This window comes from Stylophora pistillata, chromosome 3, assembly GCF_964205215.1.
Source record: "Stylophora pistillata chromosome 3, jaStyPist1.2, whole genome shotgun sequence".
Taxonomy (NCBI): domain Eukaryota; kingdom Metazoa; phylum Cnidaria; class Anthozoa; order Scleractinia; family Pocilloporidae; genus Stylophora; species Stylophora pistillata.
The window spans coordinates 35,203,465-35,229,969 of NC_142521.1; the positions used below are offsets into that span (position 1 = coordinate 35,203,465).

At 38.9% G+C, this 26,505-nt stretch overlaps 4 protein-coding genes across 5 annotated transcripts in view; 1 reads left to right on the plus strand and 3 right to left on the minus strand.

Moving 5' to 3' along the window:
- Positions 1-5,873, minus strand: part of LOC111341909 (transforming growth factor-beta receptor-associated protein 1) — a 30,411-nt gene extending 24,538 nt beyond the window's left edge. Inside the window, exons 1-6 of the mRNA XM_022948956.2 lie at positions 5,648-5,873; positions 4,570-4,622; positions 3,488-3,581; positions 2,796-2,859; positions 2,074-2,108; positions 712-747 (exon numbers count right to left, since the gene is read on the minus strand). Of these exons, the coding sequence (XP_022804691.2) occupies positions 712-747; positions 2,074-2,108; positions 2,796-2,859; positions 3,488-3,581; positions 4,570-4,622; positions 5,648-5,770 (405 nt within the window). The 5' untranslated portion in view covers positions 5,771-5,873. The remainder of the gene's footprint in view (positions 1-711; positions 748-2,073; positions 2,109-2,795; positions 2,860-3,487; positions 3,582-4,569; positions 4,623-5,647) is intronic.
- A 515-nt stretch (positions 5,874-6,388) lies between these two features.
- On the plus strand, positions 6,389-7,543 carry LOC111341910 (uncharacterized). Its single transcript, XM_088752084.1, has one exon. It carries the CDS (start codon positions 6,521-6,523, stop codon positions 7,346-7,348), a length of 828 nt encoding a protein of 275 aa, XP_088608210.1. The 5' UTR covers positions 6,389-6,520; the 3' UTR covers positions 7,349-7,543.
- A 5,134-nt stretch (positions 7,544-12,677) lies between these two features.
- LOC111341919 (uncharacterized) lies at positions 12,678-14,805 on the minus strand. Its single transcript, XM_022948965.2, has 2 exons — positions 14,358-14,805; positions 12,678-13,472 (listed from the first exon to the last, which is right to left on the minus strand). Exons 1-2 carry the CDS (start codon positions 14,673-14,675, stop codon positions 12,813-12,815), a joined length of 978 nt encoding a protein of 325 aa, XP_022804700.2. The 5' UTR covers positions 14,676-14,805; the 3' UTR covers positions 12,678-12,812.
- A 2,614-nt stretch (positions 14,806-17,419) lies between these two features.
- LOC148735822 (uncharacterized) lies at positions 17,420-22,181 on the minus strand. 2 transcript variants are annotated; one of them, XM_088754756.1, is made up of 2 exons: positions 21,978-22,181; positions 17,420-21,770 (listed from the first exon to the last, which is right to left on the minus strand). In XM_088754756.1, the coding sequence occupies exon 2, from the start codon at positions 21,290-21,292 to the stop codon at positions 20,780-20,782; it is 513 nt and encodes a 170-aa protein (XP_088610882.1). In that variant the 5' UTR covers positions 21,293-21,770; positions 21,978-22,181; the 3' UTR covers positions 17,420-20,779. Both variants share the same exon structure in this region, with proteins under 2 accessions (XP_088610882.1, XP_088610883.1).
- Positions 22,182-26,505: the final 4,324 nt, after the last annotated feature.

Sequence of the window (26,505 nt, forward strand, 5' to 3'; positions counted from 1 at the left end):
TTGATTAAAAAAAAAAAAAGAAAGAAAGATCGCCAAAAACTCCACACACTTCCTACAATTTGTTAACTTATTCCTCCACAGACAATAAGGATGTTACAGTGGGTATGACTGCTACATGTATTAATTTCTTTCCCATGTTAATTAGAATGGAAGCTCTCTTATTTAGGGCTTATTTGGTGCCAAGAAAGTCATGAGTATTACTTATAATTTGGATATATCAACAAAGTTGAAATGGTAAATTGGCCACCATAACGATTACAAAAGCTGACATTCCAGCATTAGCCCTTCATCGGAGCGAAAGACGAAGGGTCGCTCCAACGAAGGGCTAACGCTCGAAACGTCAGCTTTTGTAATCGTTACGGTGGCCAATTTACCATTTCAACTTTGGTGATATATCCAAATTGTTTCGTTACCCCCACAGACGCGGCCCCAAACAGTTTCTTTAGAAACTATCAGCCTTTATTCATAAGTATTACATACCAGTGCTACAACTTACATTGGTTCTACTGGACAAGTATATATTTTCATTTCATTTGGCAGCGTAATAGCTGTCACAATTAGAATTATTTCGAGTAAACAAATTTGTGGACAAAAGAAAGAACACTGAAGTACTAACTATTTCTTATAATGAAAGCAGCTTACAGCTACACTTTTTTTTAACAGAAAAGACTAAATAAATACCATTCCATTAACAAAAACAAACATGCATACCCCTTTAAATCTGTCCTTAAATCCAGTGGCCAAAAACTGCAACAAATTGTACAAAATGTTACAAAAAACTCTATTCCAAAGGACATGATGTACTTGGCCAAATGAGTTGATTCCTAAATTTGCTCCCTCAGCTAAGGAAAGGCTACAAGGTGCTTAGGCTAGGAGAAGTGGCAGGAAGATTAATAATTACTTGATAACCCTTTCACTCCAAAGATCTCATTCATTTAGTAATCCTCCCTACCATCTGTAATACGATTCTTATGATGTTAGTGCCACAAATTTGGTTTTGGATTAAGTTCTTATCAACCGAGCAGGAGGTCTGTATGGGAGAATCTTGACCAAGGTCGCCAGTACAGACCAAACGCTGTGAGGTCTCTACCAGTGACCAAGGTCAAGATTCTCCAATACAGACTGACCCAGCTCGTTTAATAAGATGTTTATTATATGGCTGTGTCTTATATGCCAATTTTTTATATTCTTTGTGCCTTTTTTTTCTAGACCGGTCTAGATGCCGGTTTAGATGGGAAGATCTAGACCGCTTTCAACATTGATTTCAGCCGATCAAATTCGTGAATTCGGTAGTTCCCAGTCCTTGTGAGACAACCATATAATAACTACTAATAATCCCCCGATTGATATTTTTCTATATTCTTATTTCTTGATTACTTGATATTGTATTTAATATTGTAAGGAGAAAATCTGTCTTGGTTCCTATTGGGAGTGAGAGAGTGTAACCAAAAGAGTAACTATTTGTAAGTAAACTCAAACTTCTCTTTACAGCTACTCAGTATCATTACTGAATAAAGCATTAAGGTCATGAAGATAAAGGAAATGATTATTCAATGAAAAGCCATTGATTGATGGGCAAATTATGCTATCAGTACCCAGGGATTTCATTCATTTCAGAAGTAGGCAAATATTAGTACATATAAGTAGGCGGAAGACAGTTCAGCCGTTATTGAGGCGGATTTGTCACCAGTCTTTTTCTTCTGTCCATTCAACATGGCACACAGCAAGCCAATTGTGTTGTTGATTGAATTGTTACAACTTGTGACAAAAATCACCCAACAACCAAACCGGTGACAAAATATCAGCAAAAACACCTTTACTGATGATTGCCTTTAGAATATATCGAATGTTTTCCTAAAAACACACAAAAACCACGAGGTGGAATGGTCAAAGTAGCCAGCTCTGTTGTGGAGAGTAGCCGCTGGAATTCCTCAGTTGCCAGCATCTAATGGAATTCCTGAGCACCATGGAAAATGTACAGAAAATAGTATGGAGAATGTGCATACTGATATTGGGAAATAAAATGGTGAAATGATTTAGATATACTGACGAAAAAAAGAATCTGTCCCTCACCTCTAAGCCGAACATGGCAAACATCAAAATACTCCCTAATGGGGATGGAATAAAAATGTATTATAACATAACCAAAGTAAAGCGTGCACTCTGATTGGTCAATTCAGCATCCACCATTTGCCCGAGGGTGTACGCTGCTGACGTAAGCAAATGTAAAGACTTGTTTTCCGTGTGCGCTTGTTTTTTCTGGTCACGCAAGATTTGTTGAATAAAAGAAAACTCTCTTGATACAATGAATCAATGTTATGTTATAAAACAAATGGTAAATGCCACAGTGTACACTATTGAGTTATGGTGCACTTGGGAGGTTTGCTAAGCACTCAAGAGGCTAGAGTCACTCTCGGCTATCGCCTCGTGCGACTCTTATGCTTTTTTCATGCTCAGCAACCTCCCACATGCATCCATAACTCAATAGTGTACGCTGTGGTGTTTAGGTACCATTTGTGGATGAGAGATGTGATTTTAAAATTAGCCTTTCATCCCCTGTGGGTGATAAACATCTTATTTCTCCCTACAGCCTCCATCCCCTGGATCAAACATTAAGGAAACAACAGATGATCCCAAAAGTCAAGCAGCTGTAGACTGTAAAGCCCATTCTCCTTTTAAAAGAGCAGCAGGGAGAATTTGCAAACTGAGGTCAAAGTGTAAAGGGTTAGAGAAAAACACCAATTCACCAAAAGTTGTCAGTATGAACCAATACCAACAATAAGGCTTCAACTTACCATCACATAAAACTAGAAGTCTGTTTATTGCTGGGGCTGTCAAAACCTGCTGTATTGGCTTTTTCTAATGAAATGGAACAAGACTCACATCTTAGAGTGAAAAAGTACAGTCCACCTCATTGATCATTTTAAATAATATGGTTTCCTAAATCTATATAACTCGAATATCTTGGCTTAATGGTTAACAAATTTTCTGACCTAAGGTGTTACTCTGTACATTATGTGTGGAACAAACTCCACCATTATCACTTTATTCATATATTACAATAAGGTCAAACCTACAAGTAAGGGAATTATTACTTCACAAAGGTAGCAAAATTAGAGTAAAGAACGCCTGAAAAAAATCAGGCAGCAGATGGGTTCAAACCTTTGTCTCCCTTATATAAAACAGCACGATCACCAAAAGAGAAACAATTCCACATATTGGAAGCAAGGCAGATTTTCATACACAATATAGTTCATTTTACAGTTGTGAGCTTAGTTGCCAAGCCTTTGCACAGGAGTGAGGCTAAGGGTGACCTTGTTATGACCCAGACGTTGCCTGTTTTTAAATGTAAATCACTTTGTTCTCATGATAACTAGGTACAGGTCTCTATCACGACAAGGTCACCTTCAGCCTCACTCCAAATCAAAGGCTTGGCAACTAAGTACACAACTGTAAAATGGCCTGCTGAAAATAAGCATTAACAAACCATTCCAAGATGTTTACAAGCTTGGAGTCTTGACTGAAAAGTTGTCTTTCCCAATGGTGACGTTCCTTCATCAATCACATAGTTAAGAACAAAACTAAAAGATAAACATTTAGCAACAGTTTTGTTTAGTGAATATTGATTTGACAGGATATAAATCCTACATGAAATTCTACACAAGTACTTGTACCTGTTATGGACAACAACTGTATGAATACTTTCTAGAAATTTCCACCATGGAACTTTCTAAAACATTTTATTAGGTCATGTTGTAACGATGATAAACCACAGGCATGCCAAGCTCGTGTCTCTGTTAAAAAACAGTGATGGCAAAGCAAACCCAAAATGGAAGAAATCACCAAAATCACAACGCACACACAAGAAGTGAGTCAGTTTTATCAATCTTAAGTGTAAAATGTTCATATTTCAGAATACTTAGTATTATAAATGGACCGTGTATCATTGTCCATACTATTCTTTATTACATTCAAATTCTCAATGGTTCCTTGTGTAACTAAACACTGCATTACACAACACGTAACACTTTCAAGAAATAATCTTTCATTTTTCCTCAAGACATGAGCTTGGGATGCCTGTGGTTATACTACTGAAATAGTTGTGTCGTAAGCTTCTGGAATGTTTTCAAATACTTTGTAAATGTATATACTCGGTGGCATAATTAACAATTATTCCACGAGCACACGTTGGATATGAGATGATAGATAGCCAACGAGGCGCGTAGCGCGGAGTTGGCTATAATCATCTCATATCCAACAAATGCGAGTGGAATAATTGTTTTATTAAAAATGCTGCATTAAATTACTAAATTTTTAGCTCCCTTTTAATTTTAAGCTTACGCGCACGCTTACCATATCGTAGTTTATGAAATATTGGATCATATACCATAATGGCTAAGCCGATGAAAAGTCTTGAATTGCATTATCCAATGATCCCGTTTTTAATAATAGCAGTTAGTTGTTGTTATTGGGAGTGACTGAAAGTCTTATTGAATTCTAAACAAAATTGCAGTATTCAAGCCTGTGTTTAATCAAGGTAAATGCTCCTGTTATTACACAAATACATACCAATCTGTAGTACCAATGTATAAGTTCTGAGCTGCACAATCAAGGCATTCCACCTAGTCAAAATGTTGTTATCAGAGAATGATGCTATTTGTTTTCTGACTTATAAAACAAAGGGCAGAAAAAAGAAGATCTACATCCCAGATAATAAACACTAACCCAGAACTTTAGATTTGCATCCTATTGCTCTTGCATTAAGGTAAAGAGAGTGAGTCATGGTGAATTTGGCCTTAACCCTTGACTCGCATTCATACATACATCCATATATACATACATATGTTAATTGACCACTCCCCGTGGGGGCTTTTTAGGACCAATTCCCACCCAGCAGCCACCCCAGGAGAGGACATCCATCACACAGTAATCTCGTGCATGGGAAATTGCAGGGTCCAAGTCAAATCCAAAACATTTATAATTTAAATTAGCTCTCTTTATACATAAAATTAAAAATGACCCCACAAACATCCCAGCAATATTTTCTGAAACTCTTACAGTAGCTTCTGAGGTTCATTCCCACAATGCCAGATTTGCAACTAATTTTAATATTTACAGACCAAGAGCAAGTAATAATTATGGTACTACTACATTTGCTTTTGTAGCTTCAATTATCTGGGAATCTATCCCCTTTGAATTAAAAAAACTTTCTTAGAATTGTTTCTACAAGCAATACAAAATGTATCTTTTAAAATACTCAATCCGTTTCCTGAGTGTAGTTTGCTTTTGTTTTTTACTGTTATGTAAATGCCTATAGTGTACATGTTCATGCCAATTAATTGTCTGTGGCATTGGCCAACTCGAAAGCTTCAGCTACGTTGGTCACTGCGCACATTTTGCTTTTCACTACTTGTGTAATTTAGTTTGCCTATGTCTCTCCTTTTAATGTACTTTAATGTAGAAATAATTATTTGTAAATAGTGCAAAAAAATAAAGATTAAAGATTAAATCCTCAGCTTTATTATATAACATTCTCAAAATAATATAGAAATATTTAAAATTTATGAATTTATTATAAAAGTGCACTATAGTAATCAATTTATCACGTTTCTCGGGTAAAAACAGGAGAAATACAAGTTTAATTTACCGTTTTTGGTCTATCTGCAGACGTAGTCACTATCCTCTCGATCACTGGCGCTATTTCAAACGCTCTGAAACTCATTTTCGCTTGAGATTCATAGTTACCAGCACTGCTGTAGAACTCCGCCATATTGTTTTCACCAGAGACAAATCGCGGGCTCGCCTTGTGCAAAATTTGACCCCACGATGCCACCCTGGCTTCCTCTGAACTTTTTCCTTGCGTGGGAAACGCATTGGAAATTCAATTGTGTGGGCGAAGATAGCGTTAATTTTCCGACAGGAGAGCCAAAAACAAAAGATTCTCTTGGCTATTATGTTTCATCCTAGCAACCGGAACAAAACGTAATTTTTTTTCAATTCAGTGACTCATACACTTGAAATTTTTAAGAAAATTGCCTGAAGCGAAGTACATTGTGGAATTTAGGAGCCTCATCTCACAGTTCAATAAACAAATAAAAAAGGTTTGAAAAGTGCGAGAGATGTTAATTGCACACCGCTTTGAAGGTTATCTTTCTCAAAATGGCTTTGAGGCTGCTTTTCTCGGTTTCAATCAAAGTTCGGGTGCTATTTATCTGAAATAATAAAAATGGATAAATGCAATGATGTTTTGTTCTTTTCTCAGTTTTTAGCGGAGATTTGTCTCGAATTTTATCGAAAACGAAATGCTCTAGATTTCACCGGAAACTATGGAAGATTTGGGTGGGGGGGCTCCATATAAGGAATATCCACACTAATTTATTCTCCCCGCATTAGATTACTTGAATTGTTTGAGTTGGAAGGGCAGGAAGACGCAACATTCAGGCACCGATTTGCGACTGATTTAATCACAGTTAGCTGCAGATTCTTCCCTTTCCTTTCTCTCTATAGTTGATCAAGGAAAATGAGTATGGAATTTGACGCTGACACTGTTTCAGCTCCTCGGCTCGTTGTAATGAAGCGAGCAGAAGGGGGCTACGGGTTTAACCTTCACGGCGAACGAAATGTTCAAGCGGGACAAAGTATCAGCGCTGTTGACGATGGCAGCGAAGCGCAGAAAGCAGGCCTTCGAGTCGGGGACAAAGTAATCGAGGTTAATGGTATGAACATTGAGAATATGTCTCACGGAGATGTTGTCAAGCGGATCAAGATGAACTCAAACGAAGTTACCTTGTTGGTTTGTGACCATATCACCGAGGCGTATTTGAAACAAGAAGGTCGCCCCATCACCGCTGATATGGCTAATCTTATGACAGTTTATCGGAGCAAACAAGTCAAGAGTGAGCCAGAACCATCAGAGCCCCCACAACCGGTTGTTATAGAAGAAGAACCTGTACCCGAAGTCCAAGAGTCAAACACAGTGGAAACAGCACCGACACCGATTATAACAGACGAATCGAACGCGGTCGACAGTTCGACCTTGAACGAAGTCGATTCCGCTGAAGTGGCGAACGAAGCAACTACACCCGAGGAAGTTAAACAGCTAAACGAGGTTTTGGAAAAGGAAGAGGAGTCGTTGCCCGCACCGACCACCAACGGCACTCTTAATCACTCCGAACCCGAACCTGCTCCAGAACCTGCTCCTTCGCAACCAACTCAAGTAGTAGCTCCTCCTACTGCCACACACGCTCCGTTGCCATCTAAGCCAACATCTAAACCGCTAAGAAGCACGATCAAACAGCAGAAAGTTGAGAGCTGGGATGAAAAATACAAGAAGTTCCAAAATTTGTGATTTCATTCATTAACACTGCGCTTAAGGAACCGGAGTTCTTTTCACGTTATGGAAATAGACGCGAAACACTGCAGTCGAAAGATGGCTACGCACTATACTAGAGCGGTGATGTATGTAAACTAAATATAACCTCGACGTTTTCCTTTGAATCCTAAAAAGAATTGATATTTTTTGAAATGAAGTTTGTAGAACTAGTTTGAAGAGAGTACGCATTTTTGTATTATCCAAGGTTAGCGAAGTAACTTCACTTCACGGCATTCGAATAATAAAACTTGTAGTTTAACCTTGGAGTTTTTTTTTTTGGTAGTTTCTAGAAAATCATTGCATTGTCAACCAGAGAATTCTGATTTCCAAGGCTTGTGATTGTTCAGTACAGATGTCAATTTCTCGCTGCAGTCGTCACATTTTGCTCATATTTAAACATAGCTTTATAGATCTTTATAGGAAACATTTCAAAATCGAATGTTGAAGTGAACATATCTTGAGGCTTTGACAATCCTCTAGAAGTCGCAATAAATAGCTATTTCCACTCAAATGAATATGAATTGTTTACTCTCAGCTGGACGATGGATTTTGGCCAACTGTCTCGAGTTTTTTGAGCAAAATATTTTTACTAATCTTGTCGTGGCAGATGTTGGGTTAAAATGCCACACAGTTTTTTTTTTCCTATTCAGTTCCTCCTCTAATGGACTCGACGTAGAAGTACATTTTGATATCCTTTGCCCATAATATAGCGTTGCAAATTTTATTTGTCGTTTTTGTAATGATATTTCTAATATTGTCAAACTATTTTGGTGCATCCATCTTGTTTTTGCATCGTTTATTAAACTAATTTACGTTGGAAAAACATGAAACTACAAGTAATAATATCACTTGATCGTGCATTCGAAATGTGAACTTAAGAAGCTCTTTACGGTGGCCGATTTACACGTAAATCATAGTTTGTAGCCACGGACAATTGTGGTGGTCAACTCAAACTTCGCCATTTCAAGTTGTTGGCTTTCACTAGTCGCAATTGAGCGTCGCTTTATTACAATCAGTTGAGAACAAAAATAATTAACGGTTTGTTTACTCCGTGACCTCGTATCGCGCAATATTTATTGGGACGATATTGCGACTTATTAAAATACCAACCATATTGCGATAAATACGTTCGTACATTACCGCAAGCGATGTACTTTCAGATAGGTTTAAACGAATTCGGGGAAAATTAACCAAACTTGATGTAGATCTTGAAAAATATATATATATTCATCCGGCTAAACGTAAATATATTATGTTCTTGATCTTTTTAACACGCGAGGCTTAGTAAATAGTACGTTTGTTTTACTCCTAAACTATTCGAAACATTTGTTTCCTACTGCGGTATCGGCTTTCACGCACGGTTCTCTGTGTCGTTGTCATATATTATACTTTGTAATATTCAGCTTTTTCGTTCACCGAGGTAACCAAAAGCGCCCTTTTGTGGGATAAATTGACCTATGTGAGACTGAATGTTTTGCATAACAAAAGAATTCCCAGGCAAACTTTCGCTGTCAAAACGTGGCAGCAGTCGCTTCGTGCCCAGAAAATTATGATAGTTACCAGTTAATTCGAAATTAGATTTTAATTTTAGGCCGGAATATAACATCTGGGACAATTTCCAATATAGGATTTAAGAAATTAGACCCCTAGAACAATGCAGAAAAGAGCTAGCATATCACATAGAAAAGAGTTAATTTTTCAGAAGTGGTTATCCTTGTTACACAACACCAAAAGTCTTACTTGGCTTGGGTACAACTGCCCCTTCCCAGAAAAAAAAAATTGCAAAAGAGCATCTGTTTTTTCAGTAAAAAATTCGTTATCAAATACCAACTAATTTTTCTTGGAATTTGTCACACAATTTGATTGTGAGGGGGTGACTTTCCTCATAGACAAACTGATTCCCTGTTTGCTGTACTGTACCATTTGAAACATGCAAGTAGGTGTGTTCTGTCTTCATGCTGCTAATTTAAAACTGAGGTTTATCGCATGGGATAGAAAGCACTTTCTATTGGGTTACCCGCATAATGACTCCCTTTGGGATGTTGGAGAATACAGTAAGCATTTGTAAATCACAAGCCAGAGGCTATAGAGTAATTTATAAAAAATTTTTCCTATTCACCCAACATCCCAAGTGGGTTAATGTGCAGTCTACTGCTTTTATAGAGTAAACTTTATTGTTTCAGTTATCTGTGGTTTACCAGTGCAATAAAAATGATAGGTTTTTGACCAATTGAGGTACTTAAGTTTTTCAGTTATTTTGTAAAGCTTAATGGTTGAATTTGTTATGTTTTTACAATACTTTACATCTTTGTAAATAACCTTGCTGCTGCAGTAAACAATCAAGCATATGTATCTGAAATCTATCCAATGCCACACAGCTACACCCAATTACTCTGGCAACACCTTGCATGGTTGAAGAAATAAATGACATTAAGTAGGACTTTAATTTCTTGTGGAAATGTTTTAGAAATAAATTGTTTGTTTTCTTCATGTTAATTCACTTATCTTAATTGAGCCAATACTTTACAGTGGTGATCCAGCATCCCTTAGCTTTTGCCCACAATTATTGAAAAAAACAAATGCCTGTATGTGAACAGAAAGCAAGCCTCTGTTAATCCTTGCTGGAATTGTGAAAGGCAAAATTAAAGGGTAGCCATTTTTTGTACAAGTTTTAGCCCTTTTCCACACTTAGAATGCAGAGGAATTTTTAAAGCATTCTTAAACACTATCAGTTTACAATATAAATTGCTTGCAAAGTCTGGGTTGAATTTTAAGAGAAACTGAAAAACTTTTGAAACCATGATATTTCAACAGAGAACATCCTGGCTATATCATGCTGCATGATTCCATTAAGATGATACAAGTTAAAATACATGGACTTTGTTTTGCGTATGTTAAAGAATGATTTGACATGCTTGGCAGACAATCACTCATTAGTTTCTTTCTCTTAATTAGGAGGGCTGTTGGAATGTCACCTCACATTTCTTATAGCTTTGAATTATTGATACATTTTTTATTATTATTTCAAAAGAAAATTCTTGAAAGTTTTTGGTATTGTTTAGTTAAAATTTTCCAACAAAATTAAGTTTAGAATCTAGCCACATTTGTCTAACCTCTTCAAAGCTTTGTGTAGACTTGTTTTGTTTTTGACACTTTCTTATCTGAAAAAAGGCAGCTACTTATCCTTGTAACTTGTTACTGCCATCAGCAATCTTGTGGGTTTTCAGATTTTAAAGTCCACTAGTTTTGAATGTCACACCCAAAAACTGACTGAAATTACATATTAAATGTTATTTGTGGCACTGACAAGAAAGTTGAAACCAAACAAATTTTGATGCAGCAGGTAACAGCCACCATGCCAAAAAATCATCCTGGAACTTTTTGTATTCAATCCTTTATTAACATTGCCAAGTATCAATGACATGCTCTCACTTACAAAAGCATGGGTGTCCTGTGGATTGAATAGTTGATAAACAATGGAACCTTGTTAACCTTTCCTTGAATATCAGCACAAAAAGACATGACAAATCATCATTTAGAGGTTACTATAGCTGGAAATAAAAACACCTCTCTTTTGTGATTTGTAATTAAATATTAATGCTTAACAGGTGGTTAAAGGGTTTGCTTAACTTTTCTCCTGGAGGGTTAAGGTTCTTTCCTTCTCCAAAGAATTTTTTCATTGTTCCTTCCTTTACTAAACCTTCCCTAAACTCTGACCAATAGAGAACTTCCCCTTACAAAATCAATACATTATCAAACAGACAAGTGATGAGAATGAAGAGAAATATTAATTAGGGGATTATTAGTTGATCCAATACCAAATTCTCCAAACTCGTATCGTAAGAATTGCATGGCAGACAGTAAGGAGAATAAGGAATGAGATCTTGGGAGTGAAAAGGTCAAATATAAATGCTCTACAGGTTGGAATGAGATTTACTATACTCATCGAAAGCATTTTCCATTGTTCCCAATCCAAACCTTCCCACAAGGACACCCAGGCGATGACTTGGCGTGATACACAGTTTAAATCTCCCCAAGCTTGCATAATTGGCCGCTAAAAAGGTTTATTTGAGTAGGTTATGGCGGCTGTAGGTCATTTGAGTAGGTTGTGGCGGCTGTAGGTCATGTGCTGTATCGCAAGTTTATCATGTGCTGTATCGCAAGTTTATCACGTGCAGTATCAATGGTTTCCAGCTGACCCAACCGCGCCCTCTCTCCTTCTGAGTCTGTGTTCTTCTGGTCTCCGTGAAAATTTATGTTCTCTGTTGTGTTATCAAGCAAGAAATTGTTCTTGATTAGAATTTCATATCTTTGACTTGTTTGTCTTTGTTCTTGATGCAACTGCAAAGGACGGAACATTAATTTTACACAATTCATCGAGCGAAAAAACACTCCCGTGTACTCGGTTAAAAAGATCACTTGAAATTCTGATCAACTCAATAACGTCTCACTGTGGATAATAGTCCTTATGGTTTTTGGTTACGAGTCGATTTGTAAAAAAGGTATTGGCCCATCCTAACGAAGATAATTTTCATGACTTTTTTATCTCGATAATCGAAGCAGAAGACGATTAAGTTGAAGTGCCCATTCTTGTACAAAAAATGGCAAATTCTGTATCCTTGAATCAATGTACTAATAATCGATAGGTTCTGTTAGGAGTAAATTTGATTGTAATACTATTCTGTAAGACTATATATTTTGTAACTCTAGCTTGTTTTTCAGTAATTATTATTTATCCAGATAGCTTACTTAGGTACTTTACAATTATTAGTTAGCTAGTTGGTTAGTTACGTAGTTAGTTAGTTACTTTACAATTATCATATTATCTATTATGACTGCTGTAACCTTACCTCTCCGCCCGCCTCGTCTATCTTTTGCTATTTGCGGGTGGAGATGGCAAACTGATGTGCGTGGAATAAAGTTTGTAAATATTTAAAAAAAAAAAAAAATGTCTCATCACTTGTTTCTTATTTTATTCAATATACGGCTTTTAATTGTTCTCTTGAGGATTTTCTCCAAAGAAAAGAAAACGGAAAGGTCTTCGTTCTTTATATTTTACAAAAAAAAAGACATTGAACTTAATTTAAAAGAACTTCCCAGCAACCTGAAAGTTACTTGTGGTAGCCCAAAGTACCTCTGAAAGCATCGTCACCGAACCCCTTGAGTTCTCTGCAAACAGTTCTAACGATTGCCTCATCGGCCATTGGAAATTTGCAGTTTATGGCCATTCGTGGTGACAGAAAACCCCACAGAAGGTCACACCATCTTTATGGGATCCCTGTCGTTATAGATGTCGCAATTCAGGTCCAAGTGTGTAAAGAAAGGGGGCACTGCACTGAGATGATGAGTACTGGCACACTAGAATCTATTCAGTCTTTCTTTTAGAATTTAGCGCATCCAAAATATCAGTGTTCATGACACCAAACCTAGAAATGCCGCTTTAATCGAGGGAATCCCTTATACTTAATTTGTGTCCAAACCAATAGTTGGTGGTGGATGAATTGGCTGAAGTACATCGAAAGTTTGGATTTCGCCCTTTTTTGTACCGTCCGAAAGTCTGCTCCCCATTTAGGTGGTCTGGGGTGGAGCTGCGCCCGCACTCGTTGACGTCACTGCGGTGAGTCAAGAAAAAGTTCTTTTTCTGTCCCCAGGCTGAGGTGCATTGTTGGCAATTATGCCCCCGAACATCCATGTACTCCACTTCTTTGCATGCTCTTCCCGCCGAAAAAGTCAAAATATCGAATTTCCGAAATTCTGCCTTTACATAATCTCTATAATCGACACCAAGTGTTGGAAAACAACACGTTACTCGCCAGTGCGTGGATTGAGATTTTAATTCTTCCATTTTTCTTAAAGGAAGTCTGTAAGCTTGCCAATTGGCCATTTCTGCATTCTCTGGAGAATCGACAAGCAGCCCCACTGACGCAAATTGTTCCTCCCTGTAGCATAAGCTTTGTGAGGTGACCAGTGTCCAGGCCCAGCCGGGTTCAGAGGCCAGGTCGCAATACATTTTGTAGAGATGATCGTTATTGTCTTGAATGCAGTAGAAACCAGATATTCGCGCACCTCGGTTCCACGCTTCTAAACAGCTTCGCGGCCTCTTGTGATGAAAAAAAAAGGGTGAGATAGAACCAAAAGGTGTTGCGTTAATATTTCATGATATTATGATATAACATGCTGAGATAAAAGTTTCTTGATTAATCCACCGCATATCGTTAGATAGAGGTTTCTCGATAGAAGAGATATTTTTCTGTTAGCTTGTGGTAGGCCTTCGTTAACTATAAGTGGACTCAAAGTAAAGTCAGGATTTTGAGAAATGATGATTGTAACATTGTTGTGTTTGAGTAAGGGTGGTAGCATTTGTCGCGATCAGACAACGAAAGTAAACTACGATGGGACATGGTAATTGATATCGAATATCAATGAAAGAAAAGTATGTAAAATCTGTGTATCTTCAAATAATATCCTTTCTTTATTACAAGGAGATATGTCCTTGATCGGCATTTTGATTGACATGTTTAACAAACGAGTGTGCTTTGTTGCCTGTCATCTGTGATCAGTGTATTTGTAAAAGGGTAAAAATCAAAAGTTTAAAAACGGTTGAAATAAGCTGATGGATTTTCCTTGATAAATATTTTTTCTTATTGACACTTCAGTGTATTTTGCACAACTTAATAGCTCCACTGAAAACTTGGCAAATTAAACGATTTGATGGTGGCAAAAGTTATTTTATAAACTCAATGTTGTCAGCTAGGCCAATAAAATTAAACGATTTGATGATGGCAAAAGTTATTTTATAAACTCAATGTTGTCAGCTAGGCCGATAAGAAACACGATATATGAGCTTCGTGTATGTGGCAAATAATGTAAAATCCTGTTTACAGAAAAAGAAAAAAAATCCAAAGACTAGTGCAGGTGAAAACTGACGCAAGGTATATGGTTTTCCCTGCAATCTCTTTTAAACATTGTTATTTAAGACTCTTACCTCTTTTCGATGTATTCGGCCAAAGGCGAATCCACGTTTCAGAGCCACCTTTGAACGTACATCTCCATCTTGATTGTCATTCAACTCACAAATGCCATCTCTTGGCGCTGACGTTTGGTAATTGAATGACGAGCACGGCGTCGATGACAGGCATCTTTGGGCACAAGAGAGAATTCCACGGGTTACCAACGAGGAAATCACATTGCCGATTAGAACTTGATCGTGCAATATCGAGCCTTTGGTCTCTCGACAGAAGTCCTCTGCACCAATATCCGACAGAGGACTCACCAAAAATAAAAGTAGTACCTGAACTTTCATGCCAAAGCGCAGGGCAATAGCCGCCGAAACAGATCGACTTCGTCAGTGCAATCAAAACATATGCTGTGAAATAAGGAAATACAGATGGCTGAAAGTGGATTCTTTTTATTACAGAATGACGGATCGGAAGCGGCCGCGACAAAATATACACTACTGTGACTATAATTATCATTCCCTGTGATAAACAATCTTATCTGCGCGCGGCACTTTTGTTGAAATCTTAACAGGGTTGAAAATACGTAATATTGTTTTTAGAAGGGTCTTATATGATCGACTCGGCCACTGAATCAAAAAATGAGAAGAAAACACTTCAAAGCCAATGGGAATAAATTACCATGCATTTTGGAAGTGAAATTTTATCGCTGTCAAGATGAATCTCGATCAAGTCAACTTTGGTAATCAAGAGGCCGATTAATAGAGACTTTTCGTATAGCTATACAGCACCTAATAAATTACCAGATTCTTCCTATAGATGGGATTCAATGTAATTCTACGAAAGGCCTGAGACTCCCGCTGATTTATGCATAAATAATGTCGAATTATGCGGTCATCGCTTCCTTTAAAATAACCCTTAATTCTCCGAGCAATTACAATTGAGCGTCGCATAGAAGGACTACAGCATTGCTTTGGTTTACTTTACTTCGGTATGTGATTGATTCAGAAAAATAGAGCCATCTGCATCCTATAATTAGATTCAAAACTAAAATCAATCGCGTTGTAACCCTTTGAATCCTACGAGAGACAAGCAGCTTATTTCTTCTTATGAATTAACCTCCAAATCAAACATGGCGGTATCAAGAATAAAGGAAATGATCGGCCACTGAAGAAGTTCTAGGTGGTTTAACTGACTGAAGTTCTCATTGTCAGCACCTTGGGAAATGTATGCATATGGAAAACAGTATGGAGAATATGCATACCGATGTTAGAATGTCTAGGGTTAAAGTGAATCAAGCAGTTTGCTTGTTTTTATTCTGAATTCTGATCGGCTTTTCGTGATATTTTCGGTTCCACTGATTGACTATTGAAATTAATAAAAGTGGTTTTCATGGTACCACACTGTCATTCGAAATACGCTGTAAGGTGTGGTTATTTTGATTTCAAGAAAAACTTTAAAATCGTTATACATCATGATGTTGAGACAGCAATTGACAGGAAGACAAGAATCATGTACAGAGGTTATTTTTTTACATCTCATTTAGCTTCGTGTCCTTTATTGAAAACGCCAAAGTAATCAAGAACAACGGAATTGTAGCTTTTTTCCGAAAAACAACTTTCTCTATCCACCTAATGTTCTGTGGATTTTTACTGTGGAATGCTTGACTGTTTAAAGAGTTTCTGCTTAATTAAGATTTCTAAAATATAGCTCTGGGTTATTCAGTTTACACAAAAGGTTTCTATACTTTAAAAGTATTAATTATCAATTTGCATACCATGATTCAGAAATTTTTTAAGAGTTTCAATCATATTTTCGTTTGGCATTTGTTTAACCTTTGAAACCCTAAGATCGACCAGTATCTAACTTTTCCTTGCAATAATATTGCCAAATAGTTCATCAGGATCAGGAGAATTAAAGAAAGGAACGCCAACCTAAGAAGCTTTGATTGTAAAAGAAATTCTCCTCGTCGGTTTCAAAGGATATGCATAGGACCAGTTTGGGGAATATGAATACCGATGCAAGGGTGTGAAGCGTTAAGTACTTCCCAGTTTGCATTAACTGCTGCGCTAATGTCTCGGATTCAACGTAGGTTAAGCTACGGTATCTCTCTTCGGACAGGAACTCAACAACCTCGACAATTAGCCAGGGGTACTCATGCGACACAGCTAGAGAATACTCACAAGTGTAGACTCTACTGAGCCACAGAAACATTTGTAAAAGCCAGGGGTAAACTTGAGGATACTCAATGAATCGATAAGACTTCGTTGCCTATCGCTGAGTGTAAATAGCGTAGTTTTATACATAGACTAAATATTTCGAGGTAAAGACCCAAAGTGTTCTTAAATTGTATCGTAAATGCTTTTGTTCTTCGGCCATCGTAATTTGATCAAAAATAAGACACAAAGTGAAAGTGAATGAAAGTGAAAATGAATGATTCGATACCTTCATAGCAGCATAGGCTGAATTCCTAAGGTCTGCAGTGTTACTAAGGTTGAGATCGGACGTCGGCATTATCAGGCGCCTCTGGCAGCCGCTTTAGTCCATGTAACGACCTCACCTTTTCCCCCCACACATCCCACCCTAGGGGAGGACATCCATCACACAGTAATATCGTGCGTGGGAAATTAACGTCTCCTACCCCTAACCCTGCAGGAGACGGGACCTTCATTTATTCGTCCTTATCCGAGAAGACTAGAATATCTATCCATTTCATTGATGTTATAGAAAGGTAGCAAACTCTCAGTTATTTTAAGACCATGAGAGTAGTATATCCCGCCTTACTGGCAATCCCCGAGCAGTCTGGGTCCGAGTCACTCAACCGAGAGGAGGTAATTAAATATTCATACGGCGTAGGTGCTGGAGGGTTTTAGGGTTTTAGTATTCATAACGAGTAGGTTCTTGGGTTAGGGTTTTTGCATCTCATTTTAAAAAATAACGGTACAAAAAAAGTACAAAGGGAACAAAAGATTCCAAGATCGAGGAGGATTAACTCCAACAAGAGAAATTGGACCTTATATTAAGCGTTTAGGTATCGCGGGTTAGACACCTAACCGACTATGATTGTGAGCAGAAAAGGTATTTATAAGAATCCCAAAAGGTTGTTACACGCATGTGGTATAGGGTTATTAAATTGCGCATGGGTAACTATCACACAAAAATAATTTATGTAATAAAAAAATAATTTTTATTGTCACGCCACGTGTCCACATACAATGAGTGTTTAAGAGTTCATAATAGCAATTAAATGTTCTGGAAAAGGTTCCGTGGTTTCCTTTTGTTCCTTAATGTCCTCTGTCTTCTCGGGTGTCACAAACACTTCATCTTCGTCGCTGCTTTGTTCGTCTGCCAAACGATCCCTGTATAGCTGTTCACAATGTTGCGTGTAGATCAAAAAAGCGCGAAGGACATTGAGGTACAGTTCATGAGTGGTGTCCTGTTCAAATCCTTTCATGGTTTTGATGTAGGAAGTCACATCTCGTTGGATTCTACAAAAATCATCGCAATCTGCCTTGTCGAACACCACTTATAGGAAATCGTCTAAAACCACTCTAGCCAATTTAGGGTTGTCTTCCAAATGTTCGAACATGTTGAAATAAGTTCTGTTTGTGCTGAAATGATGTGAGTTCTATGAGTGAAGTCTTTTAATATAGAGGTAGTTTGTCAATCATCGATCCTGGTCGTTATCAGAAGTGTTGTAGTCAGACGAATCTCTGGGTAGAGGTTTATCTTCCCAATAACAAACAAATTCGTCGAAAGCCAACATCACAACATTGTAGACTTTTCTGAATTGTTTCTCGTCGTCACTGGTATCGGCCGCGGCGTCTAAGACAGAGTGTGTAATTCTCGTTCTAATTTTTTCCAAATCAGTCATCTTGGCACGCTCATCTACACAACACAGGAGTTCGTCTAGAACCACACAGGCACGGGCAGGGTACTCCTCCAAGTCTTTGGTCACGCCCAACGGTTTGGCTGAATCTTTAATCACTCGAAGCTAATTTGTGAAGGCGTCAAACACTTCAGTTTGAGCTTGTTTTATTTCTGGTGTAGGCGCTTCTCGTAGTATTCCTGCCAAGTCTTTCATGGTATTTAAGTTATGGTCTAAATCTCCTGTTGTGGCATCTATTCTCAAATCGTAAAGCATACAATTGATTTCACAAGCCGCAGCCCAAAGGCGAGTATGAATGGGGGAAGGCATCGTTCTGTCTCGTGTGCAGTTTAGTTATCAAATGGTAAAAAAGAGTAGGTAGCAGAAGTGTTTTATAAAAGCGAGCTGTCAATCACGCGTGGGCGTGGTCTCTTGGTCCGTGAATAGCAGACGTTTCTTACAAGAGGATATTTCATTCTCGTGCTGGTATCGCACAAAGTCCAAGAAGGCTTGCATCACCTTACTGCGTAATTCTGAGGTTTTTCTATCGTAATCGTTCTCGTCGGGTGCAAAGTCGATTGAGTACTGCTCGGCATCTCGAATCACTCTTCGTAAGTCATCGTCGACAGAGTGAAACTCCATGACATCCAAGAGTTCGTCCATGACTAACACGCCAAGTTTAGGGTTCGTTTCCAAAGTAGGGTTCATGGTGAATGATACATGTGTCATTCCAACACTTGTCGATAGATAGGAAAATCACACAATAAATAGCGTCGCGTCCCTGGTAAATAGCGTCGCGTCCCTTTTACGTAGCGTCGCGTCCCTGGTAAATAGCATCGCGTCCCTTTTAGATAGCGTCGCGTCCCTTTTAGTTGGCGTCACGTCCCTTTTAGTTGGGGTCGCGTCTCTTGTAAAACAATGATTGTCAATCAAAATAGTGGGGTATTGTTCTCGAGTGTATAAAGCTAGAGCGATTCCAACACTTCACACAGTCAAAAGCAGAGCCTAGATGTGCAGGATGGAAACACCAATGAAGAAACCTACCGAGGGAGTCAAAGGCAAGAGAATCATCCCTACGGCAAAAAAGAAGGGTCGTCACAAGTAAAGAAAGAAGGACTACCGGAATTCAAGAAAGAATGGAGGAAGAATCATTCCGGTCCCGTCATGATAGACAGACTGCATTCTAAGAATGAAGGACCGAAGGAAAACTGGGTAAAGAACAAAAATGTCAAAAATCTTACCTTGGATGTGAACTCTTCAGTGCTAGTCATGCAGACACCTATTACAATAATACATCCTTCGGAGTACCCAAACCCTGAATTGACATCGGAAGAACCGTTGAGACAACTCGCGAATTCAGTGGACTCGATTAAACCCGAGTACGTGCAAGAGGGTCCCCAGGTACAGCCGCAAGTACCACCCCAAGTACAGAAGAAAGAGGAAGTCATGGAGGATATCCGAATTTTAGGCACCCGGCTTTCAATAGCTTTACATCAGAACGACAGTAAGCTATCAGTTCTTTTTTGAGGTCAAACGGTTGGTTTTTTCTCTGCTCTTCTGCGTACCAGTTCTCAAATTCTTTCTTCTTCTTTTCTGACATCCCATCGGGATCGTAATATTCGGCTGCAGGGAGTGGTCCGACGTAATTCTGATGGTCGGGGGTATGAAATTTATGGGAGAAGAATCCTTTTTTCAGTTCGGGGATGCCAAAAGTACCAGAGAAGGCTGATAAGGCCATGGATAGGAAGCACATGCTGTCTTTATACGTGATCTTGCCCACTTGCATGCAGAGATTCTTGGTACCGTTGGGAATGATAAATTCAAAGCGACGCTTTCCTTTTACCATTTTTCCTTGCAGAAAGACGGCATCGTAACCTTTTAAATTGTGGAAAAAAGGCCAATGACTTCTCTAAAGTCATCCCAATTTCGGTTTTCTTCGGGAGGACCGTACGCCAATTCATTCATGAAAGCCAGAAAGTCTCGGGTACAATCGTGACCATGAAATTCGAAGACTTCGTCGCTCTCTGACGTTTAGGTCACGATCAGGATGGGAATATGGCTACCGTATTCTTCCAGCATAGCTTGAAAATCCGCCCACACTTTCACGGGAGGTTCGACGTATTCCGAGACGTCAAGGTTGGTTTCTCTTTGGTGTTTTAGTTTGACTTTAGATTTTTTCTTGGGTTCATCTTCGTTGGCGGGAACAGGTTGAATGAAACATTTATGGATGCGGAGGTCGACGTCTTTTCTGCAATTACAACATTCGCTCCAATAATAGCGATGTGGAGGGTTCTTGTCGGGCTTGAACTCTGCATATCCCGCAGCGTATCCATGTGGAACACAACCCCTGGTTACGGTGGAGGGACATGCAGGCGTCATCGTAAAAATGACAGTTGCAGTGACTGCAGAGTAGGGTGGGGTGATGTGATTTGGGGCCACACTCTATGGTCTTGCAGGCTTTACAACGCCGGCCTTTGCATGGGTGGTTACGGAAATATCTTTGTCAAATCCGCGGTTGCAGGTATCGCAGAAGTAACTCCGCTCTAGGAATCCCGAATACGAGGTGCAGCCGTGATAATGACCTTATACCTTCGGGTCTGACTCAAAGAGAAGCCGTATGGTTCTGGGAGCTGGCACGGTTCCCTCAAAGCTGATGCGATATGGGTAATTAAAACTCATGACTTTTAACCTGTAGTCGGAGGCCAGGTACTCCTGGAATTTCTTTAATTCCTCACGACCGCAGGGTCCTTCAGGAACGCCAGCTTTTCGGTGGAGGTATTTGGCACATCTCGTTAAAGTGAGGGGGTTCTGTCGAAGATTTTTATAGTAGTTGTAACCTTCTTTATCGTCATCTTTATGAAGATGAGCTTTCGTCAACCAAATCGCTCTGGCCAGACAGAGGTCATCTTGAGTATTTTTGATGGGAACTACGCATCGTTTGTGGCCAAGTTCCGTTGTCATCTTTAATTTTCTCAAGATAGAGGGACTCGTTCTTCCGCCGGCGTCTGGTTTTGCTATGACAGTCATGTCGACTTGGAACTCATCTTCCGCGTCAAAGGATTCATTCGAGTTGAGCTGGTTTTCCAAGGTCTGCATGTAGGTCTCAGATCGGGGAGTGTCGTTCAAGATTTCTGCTACGGTGAATTTAGATGATTAAAGGGGATGTATAAATTTCTTTGTGGAGAAATTAAACATGACCCGATCTTCTTCTTTTAGTGCTTTGCCTTTCCATAGTTGGGTCGTTTGAGATTTATCTCTCACGCGACGCGCCATGTCAGCCACGTCACGAGTAATTTCCTTTCCGATGTCATCTTTTTTTTGTTGCAGGACGCAACTGCTTTTTTTGGGCCACGCCGCGTTGTTTGTGGACCGATTTCAACGCTTTCTTGGGAGCGCCGATGGGCTGGAAATCGAATTGAAATAACGGCGATGGTTCACGATCTAATTCTTCCCCCATTTCGCACATTTCCTCATCTGTGACATCTGGAGTAGTATCGTACAGGCTCCCTATGTCAACCGTACGTGCGTCTGAAATATCATCGTCCCCATAGTCTTCCTCCAATTTCCTTTTACCCTTATAATCAACAACAATATATTGTTTACTCAAATATTTCTTACACGCGCCGGTATGGCTCTGGTAATTAGAAATTTGAATAACTAAATTCTAATAACGCATGACCTATCAATGACAATGACACTCTTCCAATTCTCAAAGGATGTATTTCTAAAGCGTCAAAAGAATAGGTCATTCTTCTAGATTTCTATGCATACACACACTTACGTTATTGTCGTTGTTGGCCATGTCTTTCTCTTTTCTCTTTTCTCTTCGCTCTTCTCTCTTCTTCTTCTTCTTCTTCTTCTTCTTCTTCTTACTTCTAGCTTGACGGTTGTACTTCTGCAACGATGCTAGAAAAAAACTGCTAGCTATATAGGCAACTATAGCGTCCCCACGTGGGGACGCGGCGTGGGTATGCATCCAATAACGTTCGAATCTTTCTAACGGTAGAAATGTAATCTATTGTTTACGTTATTTTTTCGCGCGCTTTCCCATGATTGACACGTATTGTATACCATTGTTGTTTACACTAATAGGGTTCCTTTATGTTTAACGTCTTCATCTTTTCTATTGTATCGCCTACGAGTCGTTTTTAGAATATAGGTTGTGAAAAAAATCCCAACGATTCATTTCGAATGATCCTTCTATTCGTAACCCATCAAAATACTCGCTCTAACTCTTTTTATTCCGGCGCCAAAGGAAAACTGTGGGTATATTGTTTTAAAAACACCTTCTTCAATATCTTTACGACAAAAGTATTCAATTCATACATTTTTTTTATGTAGATGGACAACCCACGGGGATCGAAACGGTTGAGAAGGGAAGAACCTTCGCAGGATGGTGGCCCCGTGTCATGTTTTATTTCTGTACCAATATGGTTGGTGCGACAGCTACCCCATGCTGTTAAAATCGAATTCACAGGTCCTGCCTGCGCAATCATGTGCCGAGCTCCTCCACATGCGATCTCCGTAGAGAGCCATTTCCTGCCTCCCTGTTATCCCGCTACCGTCTTCTTCCCACGAGACCCGTTACAGATGATGATGATGAAAATGATGGCCCTTCTATCTTTGGCCATGCATTGCCCAACGATAGAGAAAGCATGAGGTTAAGAGTCATCGAAGATTTGGAACATTTACTCCGACCAGGTGTCCTAGCACAACGCATTCGCGATGTAAGTCAATCACATTCTCTTCTCGCATCTCTATTCTTTTCAAAGACTAAAAACGCTTTTCGCTTTTTTTGTAGACCTCAGACGACACTCTTTTAGATGTGGCTCATTTTATTCTAGAACACAGCTTTATTCTAAATTATTTGCGCCGATTGTTTAGAGGTATGAAATGTACACTGGTGCATCGACCATCCATGCCGCATCCACACATCAAAATAGAAATATATTACCCCGCCGATATGAATCAATATTTTTTAGACTTTAGAAATTATCAAGTGAGTTCTATATAGATCGCCCCTTGTATACAAGCACCCATGATCAGATTCGGAGATTTTTTCTCATCCTTCATAACACCTCTTCAAACTTATTTGGCGCCTTTTTTTCAAATCTTTGTTCGTTACCCCACTTATGTTCATACCATTTCACAATTTCAACACCAATTCTTTCTCTTCACTGACACCTAACTTTCTTCACCTTTTTCCTAGATACGTTCTCTTCCCCAGTGTCCTCCTTTACATTTTGAAGACTATTTTGAATTATTCGATATTTTGTGGCTGGCTTGCGGGGGATTACAGGCCGTTCTTGCTTCGCGCTCGCATTTCAGACGCATCGAACTTCTCTCGAATACGATCGACCCTTTTTTAGAGCGCACTTTTAACAAATTTCTTTATTTATTTTTCCCATTTCGGTACACTATTGTATTTACGTTTGGCCGTTTTTTATCTCTCCTCATTTTTTCTTTGACAACGTAGAATTCGTCTTTAGAGAACGTGCCATTATTTATTTTTACTTTTATTGATACTTTTTTCCAGATACCGCCCGGAGATTTCATTCTAGCTTTATCTGAGCAATATCTATTATCAAACATGTTATTATTTCATGCACTAGTAGACCTTTATCCAGTACTCTATCTTTATTTTCACGAACATTTAAGATCACATTACGTGGTAGAAATAACTTTTAATTCAACTTTTGAACAGCAATTTTCGCAAATTCATTCCATCTTTCCCGAATGTGTTTTTTATTGTTTATTTACGAATTTGTTATTCGATTACATTTCGTTTAGATGTAGATTTTCTATCCACCACGGATTTTTAGAGCGTAGACATTCTACATTACGAATTTGTTCTTGCTTCAACCGTTCACATCTTAGGAACGTTACTTCGCTATCTTTCATTTTTTCCACTAGCTGAATGTAATTTTTACATAGATTATTTTTCGACTCCATTTGAACAAAATATTTTATCGCATACAACCGATAGTCATTCAGATTACACTCCTCGAGGCTTGTGGAATCTTTTTTTTTTTTTTTTTCATATTTACATATTACCCGTCTCTTTGCATGCGTTTGTCATACCGCCACCTAATCCTCTACACACCCCTTTACTCCTATTGGTACCTTCTACACAATCGTCCCATCTGCAATTAACAAATGGTAAACACCACAGCGTACACTATTGAGTTATGGATGCACGCGGGAGGTTGCTAAGCACGAAAGAAGCGTAAGAGTCGCTTGAGGCGATAGCCGAGAGCGACTCTAGCTTCTTGAGTGCTTAGCAAACCTCCCAAGTGCATCCATAACTCAATAGTGTACGCTGTGGTGTTTACCATTTGTTTTATAACATAACATTAACACATTGTAGCTAAAGAGTTCCCTTTTATTTAACAAATCTTACGTGACCAGAAAAAACAAGCGCGCGCGGAAAAATAGTCTTAGCATTTGCTCACGTCAGCAGCGTACACCCATGGGCAAATGGGGGACGCTAAATTGACCAATCAGAGCGCGCGCTTTACTTTGGTTATGTTATAATTAACAATTATTCCACGAGCGCGCGTTGGATATGAGATGATAGATAGCCAACGAGGCGCGTAGCGCCGAGTTGGCTATAGTCATCTCATATCCAACAAGCGAGAGTGGAATAATTGTTTTATTAAAAAAAACGCCCCCAAGAATCTTCTCGACCTTATTTTGTGAGAAGAAACCGGATTTAACAATGTACAGAAATTAGATTATGGTATATTGGCTCATATACCATAATGGCTGAGCCAATAAAAAGTCTTGAATTGCATTATCCAATGATCTAGTTTTTAATAATTGCACTTGTACCAAGCCCTTCGATAATCCCTATTGATTTTTCTATCTTTTGTAGACTCGTCTTCCGGGATTAGATACTTTCTACTTTTATGTAGGTTTTTTTTGCCGAATTATTATTTCACGTCCGTTCTATGAACCATTTTTGTTTACACGTGTATTTTAAAGACGTTCGAGTGTTAAATAATGTACTTCTATCTGTGATCTGCGTACGACCATGACATTTTTTAATTACCCGCCCCTTCACCCGAACTTAGATTATAACATAACCAAAGCAAAGCGCGCGCTCTGATTGGTCAGTTTAGCGCCCCATTTTCCCATGGGTGTACGCTGCTGACGCGAGCAAATGCAAAGACTATTTTTCCGCGCGCGCTTGTTTTTTCTGGTCACGTAAGATTTGTTAAATAAAAGGAAACTCTTTAGCTACAATGTATCAATGTTATGTTATAAAACAAATGGTAAACACCACAGCGTACACTATTGAGTTATGGATGCCCTAAGGAGGTTTGCTAAGCACTCAAGAAGCTAGAGTCGCTCTCGGCTATCGCCTCAAGCGACTCTTACGCTTCTTTCGTGCTTAGCAACCTCCCGCGTGCATCCATAACTCAATAGTGTACGCTGTGGTGTTTACCATTTGTTAAATGGTTAGGGAGTGCCTATAGTAGTGGATGGCGCGATATTCGCTTTTATTCATTTTCTTTGTAATTCTTTTTTTTAGGCACCCACTCTGTTTAATTTTTCTGCGGGGCACTAAAGACAATTATTTTATTTTGTAAAGTATTTTTTGCAAGACATTCCTCCTTCTCGTGAACACTTTCTTGTATATAATAATTTTGAATTTTTTGTGGAATTTAATTGTCTTTACGATCTCGTGACACATGTATGCCAAACTTTTGCACTTCATCCAGCACGAGTAGAAATGATAGACACGGTCGTTCATTTATGCCGCGCCTATTTATCACCTATTTGTATTTCGTTCTATAGTGTTCCTTACGAATAAACAACAATCAGTTCACGTACATGTGTCTTTATTGAGTCTTTGACGCCTATTTTTAAAACAAATGTCACTCCAACGTTCTAAATATTTCACCGTTGTCCATGCCTCTACATCTCCCATGAGTACAGCCGTTTTTTTGCTCCGAATCTTGCCATTCTTCATAAGATTTCATGACATCCTCGAACGTAAAGCAGTGGTCCTGAATTTTCTTCCCTAATCTCGCAAATTCGTACCAAAGCGTAAATAAATACAACTGCATGTGCGCTCCTTGGGGAATACCAAACCGCCTTAGTTTTTGGGCGACTGCATGGTCCATGAGTTGACACCACTCCTCAAAATCCCACCTTTCATCGTCATATCTGCGCGGGGGTATATACGGTTCGTCTTGTTTTAAAATCTCGCGAACGAGTACAAGAAACAACCACACATCTCTATAGTCCGCGACGCGAGAAATAAGGCGATGGCATATTTCTAAGGAAAGTGTGTCTTCAAAACA

Bases quoted from the DNA above. Each gene is read 5' to 3' on its own strand.
- LOC111341919 (XM_022948965.2), bottom strand. From the start codon at position 14,675: ATGAAAGTTCAGGTACTACTTTTATTTTTGGTGAGTCCTCTGTCGGAT. The intron at 13,473-14,357 runs GTAAGAGTCTTA...TTTCATCACAAG, and splicing joins GCCGAATACATCGAAAAGAG to AGGCCGCGAAGCTGTTTAGA.
- LOC148735822 (XM_088754756.1), bottom strand. From the start codon at position 21,292: ATGCAGACCTTGGAAAACCAGCTCAACTCGAATGAATCCTTTGACGCG.
- LOC111341910 (XM_088752084.1), top strand. From the start codon at position 6,521: ATGAGTATGGAATTTGACGCTGACACTGTTTCAGCTCCTCGGCTCGTT.